The sequence below is a fragment of the Sus scrofa genome, chromosome 6, assembly GCF_054392235.1.
Source record: "Sus scrofa isolate SSC_HxYL_T2T_F1_AM1 chromosome 6, Sscrofa_HxYL_maternal_Yorkshire_Landrace_v2.0, whole genome shotgun sequence".
NCBI lineage: Eukaryota > Metazoa > Chordata > Mammalia > Artiodactyla > Suidae > Sus > Sus scrofa.
The window spans coordinates 58,309,152-58,322,282 of NC_139388.1; the positions used below are offsets into that span (position 1 = coordinate 58,309,152).

The 13,131-nt window shown below is 57.0% G+C and overlaps 1 protein-coding gene across 5 annotated transcripts; it reads left to right on the top strand.

Moving 5' to 3' along the window:
- Positions 1–70: 70 nt before the first annotated feature.
- Positions 71–13,085, top strand: RUVBL2 (RuvB like AAA ATPase 2). Of its 5 annotated transcripts, none has more exon segments than NM_001243867.1 (15): positions 71–427; positions 3,607–3,661; positions 4,722–4,777; positions 5,093–5,234; positions 6,535–6,664; positions 6,826–6,892; positions 8,819–8,925; positions 9,012–9,105; positions 9,775–9,898; positions 10,256–10,350; positions 10,453–10,571; positions 11,722–11,841; positions 12,221–12,350; positions 12,725–12,839; positions 12,974–13,085. In NM_001243867.1, coding segments are annotated over 15 exon segments (1,392 nt in total). In that variant the 5' UTR covers positions 71–415; the 3' UTR covers positions 13,000–13,085.
- The last annotated feature ends 46 nt before the right edge of the window (positions 13,086–13,131 follow it).

The following is a 13,131-nucleotide window of genomic DNA, read 5'->3' on the forward strand; positions in this document are numbered from 1 at the left end:
GGGGCGGGGTCTACCGCTGCTTCCGCTGATTGGTCTTCAGCTCTGTCAATACGAAGCTTGAAGCCCCAAAGTGGGCGGGGGAGGGAAGACGGTGGCTAAGGAGGAAAGGAAGCGTGGGGGACGTGTGGTTCCCCAAAGAAGTGTTAAGAATTTTGCAATAGGCCTTAGCAAAGAGGCCTGGGTAAAAGGAGGAGGAGCCAGGAGGCGTGGGGAACGGACCCCGAAGCTCCGGGAACGCATCTTCCAGCGAGTAGGCGGGGCCTTAAAAGTGACGCCGCGCCCCACCAGGAGAGGTTTGCATATTTATAAAGAACCACCGAGATTTCTTGGAGGACTTGGGAGACTAGAGGGGTCAGAACGCCTCGTTCCTAGCACGTTTCCGTTTCCGCTAGGATATTGGCGGTTGGTGAGCATCATGACAACCGTGGTGAGTGTTGGCGTGCGGAGGGCTGAGGCGTTTCAAGGAGCAGGGGGCTGGACCTGGATTCTTGGATCTTAGCGGGGATGGGGGAGCTGGGCGCCTGGACTCCTCGTCTGAGGAAGGAGGGAGCTAGGGGCCCGGGCTTCTAGATCTGAGGGAGAGAAAAAGGGGCTAGGATCTCAGGGACTCCTAGGTTCAAGTGAATATTTACGGTCTCATGTAAATGATAGGAACGCCACCTTCCAAGTCTCTGGGCGCAGTCAGTGGACAGTTGTGCCGTCTTAAAGACTGACGAGGGTTGTAGTGTCTTGGGCTCTAAGCCATCCAGTCTTGGGTTGTTGATGACGTGAATGAAACGGCAGCGGGGACCCGTCCTGTGTGCTTCAGATCGTGGAGTTGCTTCCTGAGTCTTGAGCCAAAATGTTGAGAACACAGAGGGTGTTAACAGACAGGGGGAAGAACGCGGGGCATCTTGGGATCTTGTCGTGGGATTGTTCTGACCATTTTCGTATTTCAAGCGCTTTACCGGGGTAAGCTCAGTGTGGTGATCAGGAAGTTATCACTTGAATGAATGCACGTGAACGCCGTAGAGGAAAGACCAGTTACACTAGACCAGGCACCAAGTACTTTCTCCAGAGACTTCTGAATGAAGAAGGGATGTGGCTTTACCTTGGGGGGTTGCACCTGGCTACATGGCTTCTAGATGCCTCCGTTCCTGTGGTGACCCCGGTCAAGATGGGGTGACAGTTACTGGTGTCTGAGGGGGTGAAATGTGAGTCCGTGGTCATGGCCAAGAGTATAGAAGAGGGAAGGGCAGTGAGACCCGGTTCCCACGGGTATGGATGAAGCAGTGGAAGCGTGAGGGGGATGGTAGGAGTTTTGTAATGACATGACCTCTGTTTCCATGAGGTCACCAGGTGGGGAGGAGGGAGGTGGGAGAGGCTTAGGGTGAAAGGAAAAGTTTTGAGGAAGGCAGGTCTGTTTATGGGGTTGCTAAGCATTGGGAATTCCTAGATCAATGTCTTTTTTTTTTTTTTTTTTTTCTTTTTGTCTCAGAGTCTGATAGGCTGGGGAGGTGTGGATGGAGGTCTGTTCTCAGTCGTCTTGACAGTGGTTTGGGTGCAGTGACCGGCCTCCCATGCGGAAGAATAGGCGTGAGCTGCACAAACAGCAAGGGAGGACACTTGTGACCATGTGGTGGCCAGGAAGTCTGAACTCTTGGTTCCATAGAGAAGAGATGTTGTTTTGTTTTGTTCTGTTTTTTTGTTTTTGTTTTTTTTTTTTTTTATCTTTTTAGGGCCCCACCCGCGGCATATGGAGGTTCCCAGGCTAGGGGTCAAACTGGAGCTGTAGCCACTGGCCTACACCACAGCCACAGCCACACAGGATCCGAGCCTTGTCGGCAACCTACACCACAGCTCATCGCACCACTGGATCCTTAACCCACTGAGCGAGGCCGGGAATGGAACTTGTGTCCTCATGGATGCTAGTCAGATTCGTTTCTGTTCCCAGCCACGATGGGAACTCCAAGAGGAGAGTTTCTTTGGGCTGGTGGAGGAAGAGAGACCTGGGGGAGGAAGAGGGTTGGGGGCGGCTGGCCAAGGAACTGGGTCAGTGTACTGGCTTCTTAGGCCTCCCTTTCTTTCTGTCTCTGGATTTATCTCTTCTGGACATTCCATATAAACGGACTCTTAAGCCCGTGACTTTTTTGGCTGCTTCATCAACTCAGCATGTTTTCAAAGTTGATCCATGTTCATGGATCAGAACTTCATCCCTTTTCATGGCTGGATAACTTTCTGTTGTATGGATAACCCCCTTTTGCTTATCCAGTCATCCATTGATAGGTGTATTGGGTTGTTGCTACTGTTTGGTTATGAATGACACTGCCATGAACATTTGCGTGCATCTCCATTGGTTTGGTTTGGTTTGGTTTGGGTTTTGCCCCGCCCATGGTATTTAGAAGTTCCCAGGTGAAGGATCCCGAATCCAAGCCACAGCTGCGACCCCCACCATGGCTGTGGCAACGCTGGATCCTTAACCCACTGTGCCACAGTGGGAACTCCATGAAGTTCTGGAACTGTCCCAGGTGGAGTTTACTCATCGGTCTCCCTCACATGAGAAGCGACGATGGCTGACTTCTCTCCCTGGAGAGCTGGGGACACAGGCGGCCTCCGTATGTGCTTGTTGAATGAGCTCAACGCTTCAGGTCATCCTTCAGTCCAACCCCAAACACTGAGTCCCGCAGGGAACCAGTGAGATGTGGACTGCACCCTTTATGGGACTCCCATCTGTTAGAGCCCAGGACCTCGATCCAACAGTCTCCCTCAAGAATCTGAGACTCGGCAGGGAGAGCGGGTTCCCCAAAGAGGCCCTTCCTTCTTCTTTTTTTTTTTTTTTAAGGGCCGCACCCGCGGCATATGGAAGTTCCCAGGCTAGGGGTCCAATCAGAGCTGTAGCTGCCGGCCTACACCACAGCCACAGCCATGCCAGATCCGAGCTGCGTCTGTGACCTACGCCACAGCTCACGGCAACACCGGATGATTAACCCACTGAGGGAGGCCAGGGATCAAACCCACAACCTCATGGTTCCTAGTGGGATTTGTTTCCCCTGCACCACGATGAGAACTCCCAAGAGGCCCTTCCTTCAGTTTAGACATCCAGAGACCCTAAACTAGCCAAGCAGGGGCTGAGGTCAGGGAGCACCTCCCTTAATGAGTGATGCTTGATCCGATTCAGTCAGGGTAGAGGAGAGAGCAGGCTGGACCCAGGGACCTGCAAAGGTCTAGTGACAGAGCTGGGACAGTGAGGTACAAGCAGTGGGGAGGTGGCACTGGAAGATCAACAGGGGCCAGAACATGTCCAGGTTGATGCCTGCCCTGTGCTCTGTGTATGTTCTTGCAGCTCTGGGGGACAAGGCGGACTTCTTCCTTCAGCAAATAATTTCCATGCACCAAGTGTGTGCCCGGCCCTGGGAGCAGGGCTATGAACAAGACAGACGCAGTCTCTGGCCGCTTGAGCTTGACTGTGTAATGGGATCAACCCACCAGCCTTCATGGGCGACAACTCCTGCCTTCAGGGAGGAGAGGAAAGAACTGTTGCGTGTGGGGTGGGCAGGGGGACAGAGGAGGGGTTGCTGAAAGCTGGGACCGCAAAAGCTCGACTGACGCCTCTTCCTCTGACGCCAGACAGCCACAACCAAGGTCCCGGAAATCCGCGATGTGACGAGGATCGAGCGTATCGGTGAGTAAGCGTGGGTCAGGGACAGGATCTAGCCCCTGCCTGCCCCCTGCCCCCTGCCAGAGCCAGTCTACCTGGGACCCTTGGAGGGGGGCAGCCTGCACACTCCCCCACCCCACCGTAAGGAGGGAGGCCTTAGTCCCAGATGACTCAGAGGTGGGGGGGAACCATGTCAGGCCCCAACCCCAAGCTACCACTGCTGGCTGGGCTGCCCTGATGGGCCTCCCGGGTGCCCCAGCATCCTGCTTGGAAATCGTGAAAGGGGGTTTTTGCTGAGATCTTCCAGGGGTTGGCCCCGCAGCGAATGTCCCATCCAGCCAGCATACGCTGGGGCTTCAGCTCTGAGAGGGCGGGGACCTGGCTCCTTCCTAGCAGTGTCCCCGGCACAGGTCCTGGCAGGCCAGAGGCTCCACAGGTCACCACTGAACACGGGAGTTTGCATCCTTTGAATCCTTGGCGTAGCCCTGCAGTGTTCCTCCTGCCACCGTCATCCCATTTTTAGCTGAAGGGACCAGGACTCAGTGACGCAATCAAGCCCCTGGTCCCAGCTCCCCGGGAGCAGGAAGTGGGGGTGTAGAGGGTTCAGCAGGGTGTAGCCTTTGCAGAGAGCCTGCCCTGCAGGGAGGAGACCACTCATTCATTCGTTCATTCATTCCTTCATTCCTGTTCGTTCACTCATTCATCCACAGCTTCCAGGAGAGGTAGTAATAAGGGCCTGGGGTGATTACTGAGCCCCAGCAGGGCTCCAGGCTGATAATAATAGCTGCGATTTGTGTTTCTCCAAGTCCCAGGTCCCGTGAAGTATGATTAGAACTTGGGAGGTCCCTCAGGCCACCATGTAGCCTAGGAGCCACTCTGTTTACTGAGCATTGACCGTGTCTGGCCATCATCCCAGTGAGGTGGGGACGTGTGTGTTGGGGGGTGAGAGGGGACCGTGGCCAAGGCGGACACCAGCACTGGGTAGGGGCGCCCCTCCCCTCAGGCCACACATGGCCACCAGCGAGCTGGCCTGTAACCAGTTGAGCTGGCCGGTAACCGCCTCTGCTTCCTTCCCCGCACACAGGCGCTCACTCCCACATCCGGGGGCTGGGGCTCGACGATGCCTTGGAGCCACGGCAGGTAGAGCCCAGGGGGCCGTGGTGGGAAGGCTGCTCCCTGGGGGCCTGGGGTGGAGGGGACCCCAGGGGTTGTGGGGACTGTGTTCTGACCTTCTAGACCTTTGGCTGCATGTCTGTAAAATTTCCCCACGCGTGGAGTTTTATTTTGGTCTTTCAAAAAAAAAAACAATGGGGGTGGAAAAGGCTGTTTTGGCTTTTTTCTGAAGTCTCAGCCACCAGCGTCTTCTTTGAGCTCACTAGCCTGGAGGCTGTAGAAATGCAGGGGTAGACCTGTAGCAAGAAAGTCCCCTGATGTGCTCTGTCACCTCCCCGCCAGGCTTCCCAGGGCATGGTGGGCCAGCTGGCGGCCCGGCGAGCAGCCGGCGTGGTGCTGGAGATGATCCGCGAAGGGAAGATCGCCGGCCGGGCGGTCCTCATTGCTGGCCAGCCAGGCACCGGGAAGACGGCCATCGCCATGGGTAAGGGACCTCTCGGGGGGAGAGCGCGCCTGGTCTCGCCAGGTGGTCCCTCCCGTGAAGGTCAAGGTCCGGTTCAGCCACATTCAACAAGACGGCAGCAGCTTCACCCCTAAGGGTTCCTTCTCTTACTGGAAGATTCGGAACATAGGCCAGCTCGGGCTTGTCGAGCAGTCCCATGGAAGCTCCTGCCTTCCTGCCTCAACATGCGTTGCATGTCGGGGTCACCTCATGTTGCAAGAAGGTGGCCTACACGCCAGCCTTCGCACCCATACTCCAAATAGAAGGAGAAGGAGGAATTGCAATGAGGGTGTGCCTCCTGGAGGTGGCTCCCTTTGAGCTGCTGTCTTAGGCCTCCCACACACGGCTGCTCATACTTTATTGACTAGAACTTAATAGCCACACTCTGCTGCCCAGGTGAGTGAAACATTAAAATGTCTTTGAGGAGTTCCCCTTGTGGCTCAACAGGTTAAGAACCTGACATAGCGTCTGTGAGGATGCAGGTTTCATCCCTAGCCTCACTCAGTGGGTTAAGGATCCGGCGTTGCCGTGAGCTGTGGTGTAGGTTGCAGACACGGCTCAGATACCGTGTGGCTGTGGCTGTGGTTTAGGCCGGCAGCTACAGCTCCGATTCCACCCTGAGCCTGGAAACCTCCATATGCCGTGGGTGCAGCCCTAAAAAAAAAGAAAAGAAAAGAAAGAAAATGGAAAAAAAATACTGCTGTTGGTCAGTCAGTGTTTTAATATTTCCACAGTTTCACTGTTGCACAATTTCGTAACGGCACCCATTCTTTGTAACTGTTAGTGCTTTAAAGAAATATTTCAGGTGTCATTAGGATTGTTGCTGCCAGTGATATGCGTAAATGGCACTTGAAATAAATATATTGTGTTAACTCTAAAAACAAAAAAAAAAAAAAGAAGGAAAATGGAAAAAATAAAAAGATCACTTGGTGCTAAGTCGTGACGCTGGGATTCGAACCTAGGCCGTTTGACTCGATTACCTTCTCTTCTAGCCCCTTGGCCTCTAGGCCCTGATCATTAACCCTAAGCCCTGAGAGGCTGGGAGGCAGGACTGGCCAGATGCCAGAGTCGTGGTGCTTGCGCTCTGGGCAGCTCGGGGCTCGAGCCCTCCCGCCCCTGCCCGCTGGCCTCGCTTTCTTTCCATCTCCCTGTCTGCACGCAGCACCCAGCCCCTCTCCTTTCTTCCTGCCTGAGGAAGGAGGAGCTGGCTCGCCCCGGAGTGGCTGTTTGGTTCCTGGGGCCTGGGCGGCCCCACTGACCCAGGCTGCCCCACCCCCCGCAGGCATGGCACAGGCCCTGGGCCCTGACACCCCGTTCACGGCCATCGCCGGCAGTGAGATCTTCTCCCTGGAGATGAGCAAGACGGAGGCGCTGACCCAGGCCTTCCGGCGCTCCATTGGCGTGCGCATCAAGTAAGCAGGGGGTGCTGCCCGCTCCTAGCAGCCCTGGGACAGCCCCCCACCCCACCCCGGCCCTGGCCAGCGTGTCCTTTGTGCGCCCAAGGGCTCACGGGAGGGCAGATTCCTGCAGGGCCCGCGCTCGGGCGCGCTCCTTAGGTCTGTTCTCTGGCCAGGGAGGAGACGGAGATCATCGAAGGGGAGGTGGTGGAGATCCAGATCGATCGGCCGGCAACCGGGACGGTGAGTCTGCCCCGGGGCTGGAGGGTGGGGATGTGGGGTCCAAGGTGAGGTCCGAATCCCATGGAACATTCGCGATGCCACACATTGGGGATGGCCATGTGCGGACAGCAGTTTGTCCATTTGTGAGGGATACTGGGAGCAGTTACAGCCAAGCTGTGGAATGTCAGAGAAGGTCTGGAAGTTTCTCTCAGTGAATTCCTAGTCAGGCTTGAAAAAAACCTGTTTTATGGAAGTTCCCGGGGTGGCTCAGCGGTAGCAAATCTGACTAGTATCCATGAGGATGTGGATTCGATCCCTGGCCTCCCTCAATGGGTTAAGGATCCAGTGTTGCTGTGGCATAGGTCGCAGACGTGGCTCGGATCCTGCGTTGCTGTGGCTGTGGTGTAGGCCAACAGCTGCAGCTCCAATTCAACCCCTAGCCTGGGAACTTAACATATGTTGCAGGTGTGTCCCTGAAAATCAAAAATCAAAATCAAAATAAGGAGTTGCCGTCCTGGCACAGCGGAAACGAATCCGACTAGGAACCATGAGGTTGTGGGTTCGATCCCTGTCCTTGTTTAGTGGGTTAAGGATCCAGCATTGCTGTGAGCTGTGGTGTAGGTCACAGAAACAGCTTCAATCTGACATTGCTGTGGCTCTGGTATAGGCCAGCAGCTACAGCTCTGATTCAACCCCTAGCCTGGCAACCTCCATATGCCACAGATACGGCCCTAAAAAAGGACAAAAGACAAAAAATAAAAAAAAAAAATCAAAATGAACAGCCAGGGACTTCCCATCATGGCTCAGTAGGTTAAGAACCAACTAGTATCGATGAGGATGTCGTTTGATCCCTGGCCTCTCTCAATGGGTTAAGGATCCAGCATTGCCAAGCTGGATCGTAGGTTACAGATATGACTGGCATCTGGTGTTGCTATGGCTGTGGCAGCTGTAGGCTGGCACCTGCTGCTCCAGTTCAACCCTTAGCCTGGAAACTTCCATATGCTGCAGGATCGGCCCTAAAAAGCAAACCAAAAAATGAACAGCCAGAATTCCCTTTAACTCCCACCCCTACCTCTGTCCCTTCATCCTGCCACCTGTCCCTGCAAAGGGAGCACCTCACTGTGGAAACAATTCAGGGAACCGGCAAAGACCTGGATATGCTGGGAAAAGCCCAGGCTAGGTGACTGTTTATTTTGTAGGCATTTTGTTTTCTTAGCTTATCTCATGGGGAGAGCTTGTGGCACTTTTATTGTCTTAGCTTATCTTGTGGGAAAGGCTTGGCAGTTTTATTTTCTTAATTGTGTTTAGCTCAGCTCCACCTTCGGGTTTGTGATCAGAAACCACCTTTTATTTGGGTATAAAGAGCGGGACCCTCCTGGGCACTGGCCGCTCTGTGGGACCTCAGGTCCCTGTTGTTTTTATCCACTTTGTCTTTGAGGTTTTTGCTTGTTCCTTTATTGTTTTTTGTTTGTTGTTTAATTTTTATGGCTGCACCAGCAGCTGTGGAGGTTCCCAGACTAGGGGTCACATCGGAGCTGTAGCTGCCAGCCTATGCCACAGCCACAGCAACAGGGGCTCCAAGCCACATCTGGGACCTACACCATAGCTTGTGGGGGATCCTTAACCCACTGAGCGAGGCCAGGGATCGAACCCGCATCCTCAGGGATACTAGTCGGATTCTTAACCTGCTGAGCCACAATGGGAACTCCCATATTGAGCTTTTAATAATAGATTTATTGAGGAGCAATTGACATCCAATAAGCCGCACCCTTGAAGGTCTGCAGGATGCTAGGTTTTCATGCACCCACGAAACTGTCGCTGCCGTGCTGTCAATGAATAGCCCCATCAAGCCCCCAAAGCTGCCCTTTGTCATGCCCATGCTGAGGCTGTGTTGGGGAGACACGTGGGGCCTTCTCTGAGCCCTGTGCCTGGCGTGTCACCCGTCAGGGCTCCAAGGTGGGCAAGCTGACCCTCAAGACCACAGAGATGGAGACCATATATGACCTGGGTACCAAGATGATCGAGTCCCTGACCAAGGACAAGGTCCAGGCTGGGTGAGCAGCGGGGGTGGCACCAGGTGGCTGGGGGTGGAGAGGACTCTAGCCCTTCCTTTTCTCACCACCATCCCCTTACCCTGCAGGGACGTGATCACCATTGACAAAGCCACGGGCAAGATCTCCAAGCTGGGACGCTCCTTCACCCGTGCTCGCGACTATGATGCCATGGGCTCCCAGGTGAGCTGGGCTCCGGGGTCCCCTCATCAGGTGCCAGGATATTTCTCTCTGCTCCATCTCCCCCCGGGGGGCCAGGCCTGGGATCCTCCTGTCACCCCCTACCCCCATGTCCCTGCTACTCCTGGTTCTTCCCCATACCCTCTAGGACAGCTGGTGTGCCCAGCTTGGCACTTGGTTTTCCGGTGTCCTCCAGGCACCCCCATGTCCCTCAGGGCTCTTGAAGAGTATTGAAAAATGCCCTCGGAGTTCCCTTCGTGGCACAGTGGAAACAATCCGACTGGCAAACATGAGGTTACATCTTCAATCCCTGGCCTCACTCAGTGGGTTAAGGATCCAGCGTTGCCATGAGCTGCGGTGTAAATCACAGACACGGTTCAGATCCCATGTTGCTGTGGTCAAGGTGTAGGCCGGCAGCTGCATCGGTTCCCATTTGACCCCCAGCCTGGGAACCTCCATATGCCGCGGGTGTGGCCCTCAAACACAAGAAAAAAAAAAAAGAAACGTGCCCTTGTCTTGACTACCTCTTGGGCCTGGGGGTTTGGGGAACCCCCTCTGGATTCCTCACCTCATTCCAGCGCGCCCCAGTCTCCCCCCGACAGCGCCTTGCCCCCGCCCCCCATGCCCTTCTCTGCCCTTGTCCACGCCTGAACCCTGCCCCTGGTCCCACAGACCAAGTTCGTGCAGTGCCCGGATGGGGAGCTCCAGAAACGCAAGGAAGTCGTGCACACCGTGTCCCTGCACGAGATCGATGTCATCAACTCCCGCACCCAGGGCTTCCTGGCCCTCTTCTCAGGTGAGGCCGTCTGTCCACCCACCCAACCCCCGGCCCCGAGCTCCCTCTTCCCACCTGCCAGTGCCCATGGCGTCCCCGTCTCCCTCTGTATCTTTTTCTCCTTCGGTGTGTGGTTTGCCCCCTCCCCACTCCTGCCTGAGTCCTTCTCTCAGGTGGTCTGACGGGGGCGCCCCTGTACCCCCTCTGCCTCTGTTCTTCCTCTCTGGGGCCCCTCCGACTCCCCGGCCCTCATGTCGCGTAGCCACTCCAGTCTGGGTCTCTCTTCCCTCTGTGCCCGGCCTCCCATCTCTCTGGGTCATCGTCCCGCCTCCGGCCCTGGATCCCTGTCTCCTCTCTGACACCCCCCACAACCGGCAGGTGACACGGGGGAGATCAAGTCAGAAGTCCGAGAGCAGATCAACGCCAAGGTGGCTGAGTGGCGGGAGGAGGGCAAGGCGGAGATCATCCCTGGCGTGAGTACCTGGCCGAGGCCACGGCAGGCGGCCCGCGGGGGTTCGCAGGAGAAGAGGGGGCGCGGGAGGTGGATTTCATGTCCCCCCCCCGATGGCCCCCAGGTGCTGTTTATCGACGAGGTCCACATGCTGGACATCGAGAGCTTCTCCTTCCTCAACCGGGCCCTGGAGAGTGACATGGCACCTGTCCTCATCATGGCCACCAACCGCGGCATCACCCGGTGAGAACGGGCGCGCTGGGTGGCAGGAAGGCCACAGGGTTGTTTACCCTGTGGCCAGGGCTGCGGAGCACCTCGTTGGGGAGCTGCGCTGCTGTAGTGGGCTGCCCTCGGGCGCTGGGGCCCGGGCGGCTGGCGTACTTTCCCTCAAACAAAAGCAGGCGAGCGCTCGGGGCTGGTGGGTGCCCAGCTGCACAGGCGGCTCTGGGACCCAGCATGCTCTGTCTTTTCTTGTTCCCAGAGGCCTCAAGGTTACAGATTCCAAACTGTGTGCCCAGGCAGGCACGCGGGGTGCTGCAGAGAACACAGGAGTGCTGTGGGTGTTTTCAAATGTTTGAGGGACACCTCGTGACATGAGTCGGGTGCTCTGTAAACCACTCCAATTAAGTCACTTAGATCCAACTACTTAGGAATAAACAGAACAAAACTTATTCCCCTTGGCCCAAGGATGCTAAGGAAAAATTCCTGACAGAGTTCCCCTTGTGGCTCAACAAGTTAAGAACCCAACTACTATCCATGAGGATGTGGGTTTGATCCCTGGCCTCACTCAGTGGGTTCAGGCCATTAGCTGCAGTGTAGGTCGCAGATGGGGCTCTGAGCTGAGCCCGTGTTGCTATGGAATCTGCTAGAGTTCCTGCTGTGGTGCAGTGGGTTCAGGATCCAGTGTTGTCTCTGCAGCAGCGTGGCTTTGATCCTCAGTCTGGTGCAGTGGGTTAAGGATCCAGAGTTGCTGCAGCTGCAGCTCGAGTTCAGTCCCTGGCCGGGGAACTTCCATATGATTCGGGTGTAGCCAAAAAAAAAAAAAAAAGGAATCTGCTGTTTCCTGGCACCTGCCATGTGCAGCAGGGGACAGGACTGTGCCAGTGGAGCTCTGTGTCAAGCAGAGAAGCGGGACCTTGAGCCGCTAATCCCAGACATAGATCTCTAGCTAAATCCAGCCCAGCTCTAGAGGGGGAGGGATGCAGTCAGGGGCCGGCTGTGCTGTCAGGCGGTGACGCCAGCCGGCCGGGAGCTGAAGGCCAAGCGAGTGGTATTTGACCCAGTGAGTGGGCCATGGCGGAAGGGGTGGGGAGGGCTGTCCGGGTAAGGGGAATGGGGAGCCGGGCTGTTAAGAGCACCACCCTGACCGCCCTCCCTTCCCCCTCCTGCCCAGGATCCGGGGCACCAGCTACCAGAGCCCCCATGGCATCCCCATCGATCTGCTGGACCGACTGCTCATCGTCTCCACCTCCCCCTACAGCGAGAAAGACACAAAGCAGATCCTCCGCATCCGGTGCGGGTGGGGCTGGTGTCCACCCTCTTTGGCCCATGGGGACCCCGAGGTCTGAAGGGGAGGTGGCTGGGCCCGCCAGAAGTCCTGCTGGGCTGGGCATCGAAGCAGTGGCCTCTGAGGAGGTTGTGAGGGTTGGAGAAAGAGGCGGGGGGGTGTTGGTGACACAGCTGGGGGAGGTGAGGGGGAGCCCAGGAGTGGGAGGGTCCGGAGGCCCACCCCAGGTTTAGGCTCAGCCGGTGCCTCAGCGGCCCTTGGCACTCAGCATCCTGTGCCTCTGAGAGTGAGACTCCACGTGGCCCCAGGAGGTGCAGCAGCGCCCCTTGGGGGAGGGCTCTGCGGGCAGAGTCTGCACCCTGGCTGACCGCCGCCCCCGCCATAGGTGCGAGGAGGAGGATGTGGAGATGAGCGAAGACGCCTACACGGTGCTGACCCGCATCGGGCTGGAGACCTCCCTGCGCTACGCCATCCAGCTCATTACAGCCGCCAGCCTGGTGTGCCGCAAGCGCAAGGTCAGCGGCTGAGGGCGCCCTGGGGGCTTGGAGCAGTGAGTGGAGGGCCCGCTGGTCCCAGGGCTTTCCCTGGGCCACAGCCTTTCGTCCTAGGACTTGGGTTTCAGAGGCAGGGAGCTTCCGGTCTCTGCGCTTGGTTGCTGTGTCTCCTGGCCGGACGCCCGGGAGGCGCCGGGAGGCGCCGACTGAATAGCTATTGGCTGCACTCCGATGCCGTGAAGTCCCTTTTACAGATGAGCACACCGAGGGGTGGAGAGGTGGGGGCCGTGGCCGGGCGGTGGCCCTGCTGGGATTTGACCCCAGGCGACCTGGCCCCAGAGTCGTTGCTCCCGCCCCGGGGGGGCCCCCCCTCTGAGGTCTGGCACCCCCATCAGGGCACGGAGGTCCAGGTGGACGACATCAAGCGGGTCTACTCGCTCTTTCTGGACGAGTCACGATCCACGCAGTACATGAAGGAGTACCAGGATGCCTTCCTCTTCAACGAGCTCAGTGAGTATCGGCCCCGCCGCCCACCCGCCCGCCCGCCCGCCCGCCGGCCCGCAGAGGGAGGGGAGCCCGGCCTGGAGAGCTCGGGCCCTGCCCTCTGGGCCACACCGACCACCTGGCCTTCCTTCTCCCCACAGAAGGCGAGACCATGGACACCTCCTGAGTCCACGTCACCCTCTCCCCCACCTCCCCTGTTTTCTACCAGAGTTCTGACACCGTGACTTTGTATAAAATGGTTCCGAAACTGGGCCCACTGTGTGGGTGTGGGTGTAGGTGTGTACATACGCACGTGCTC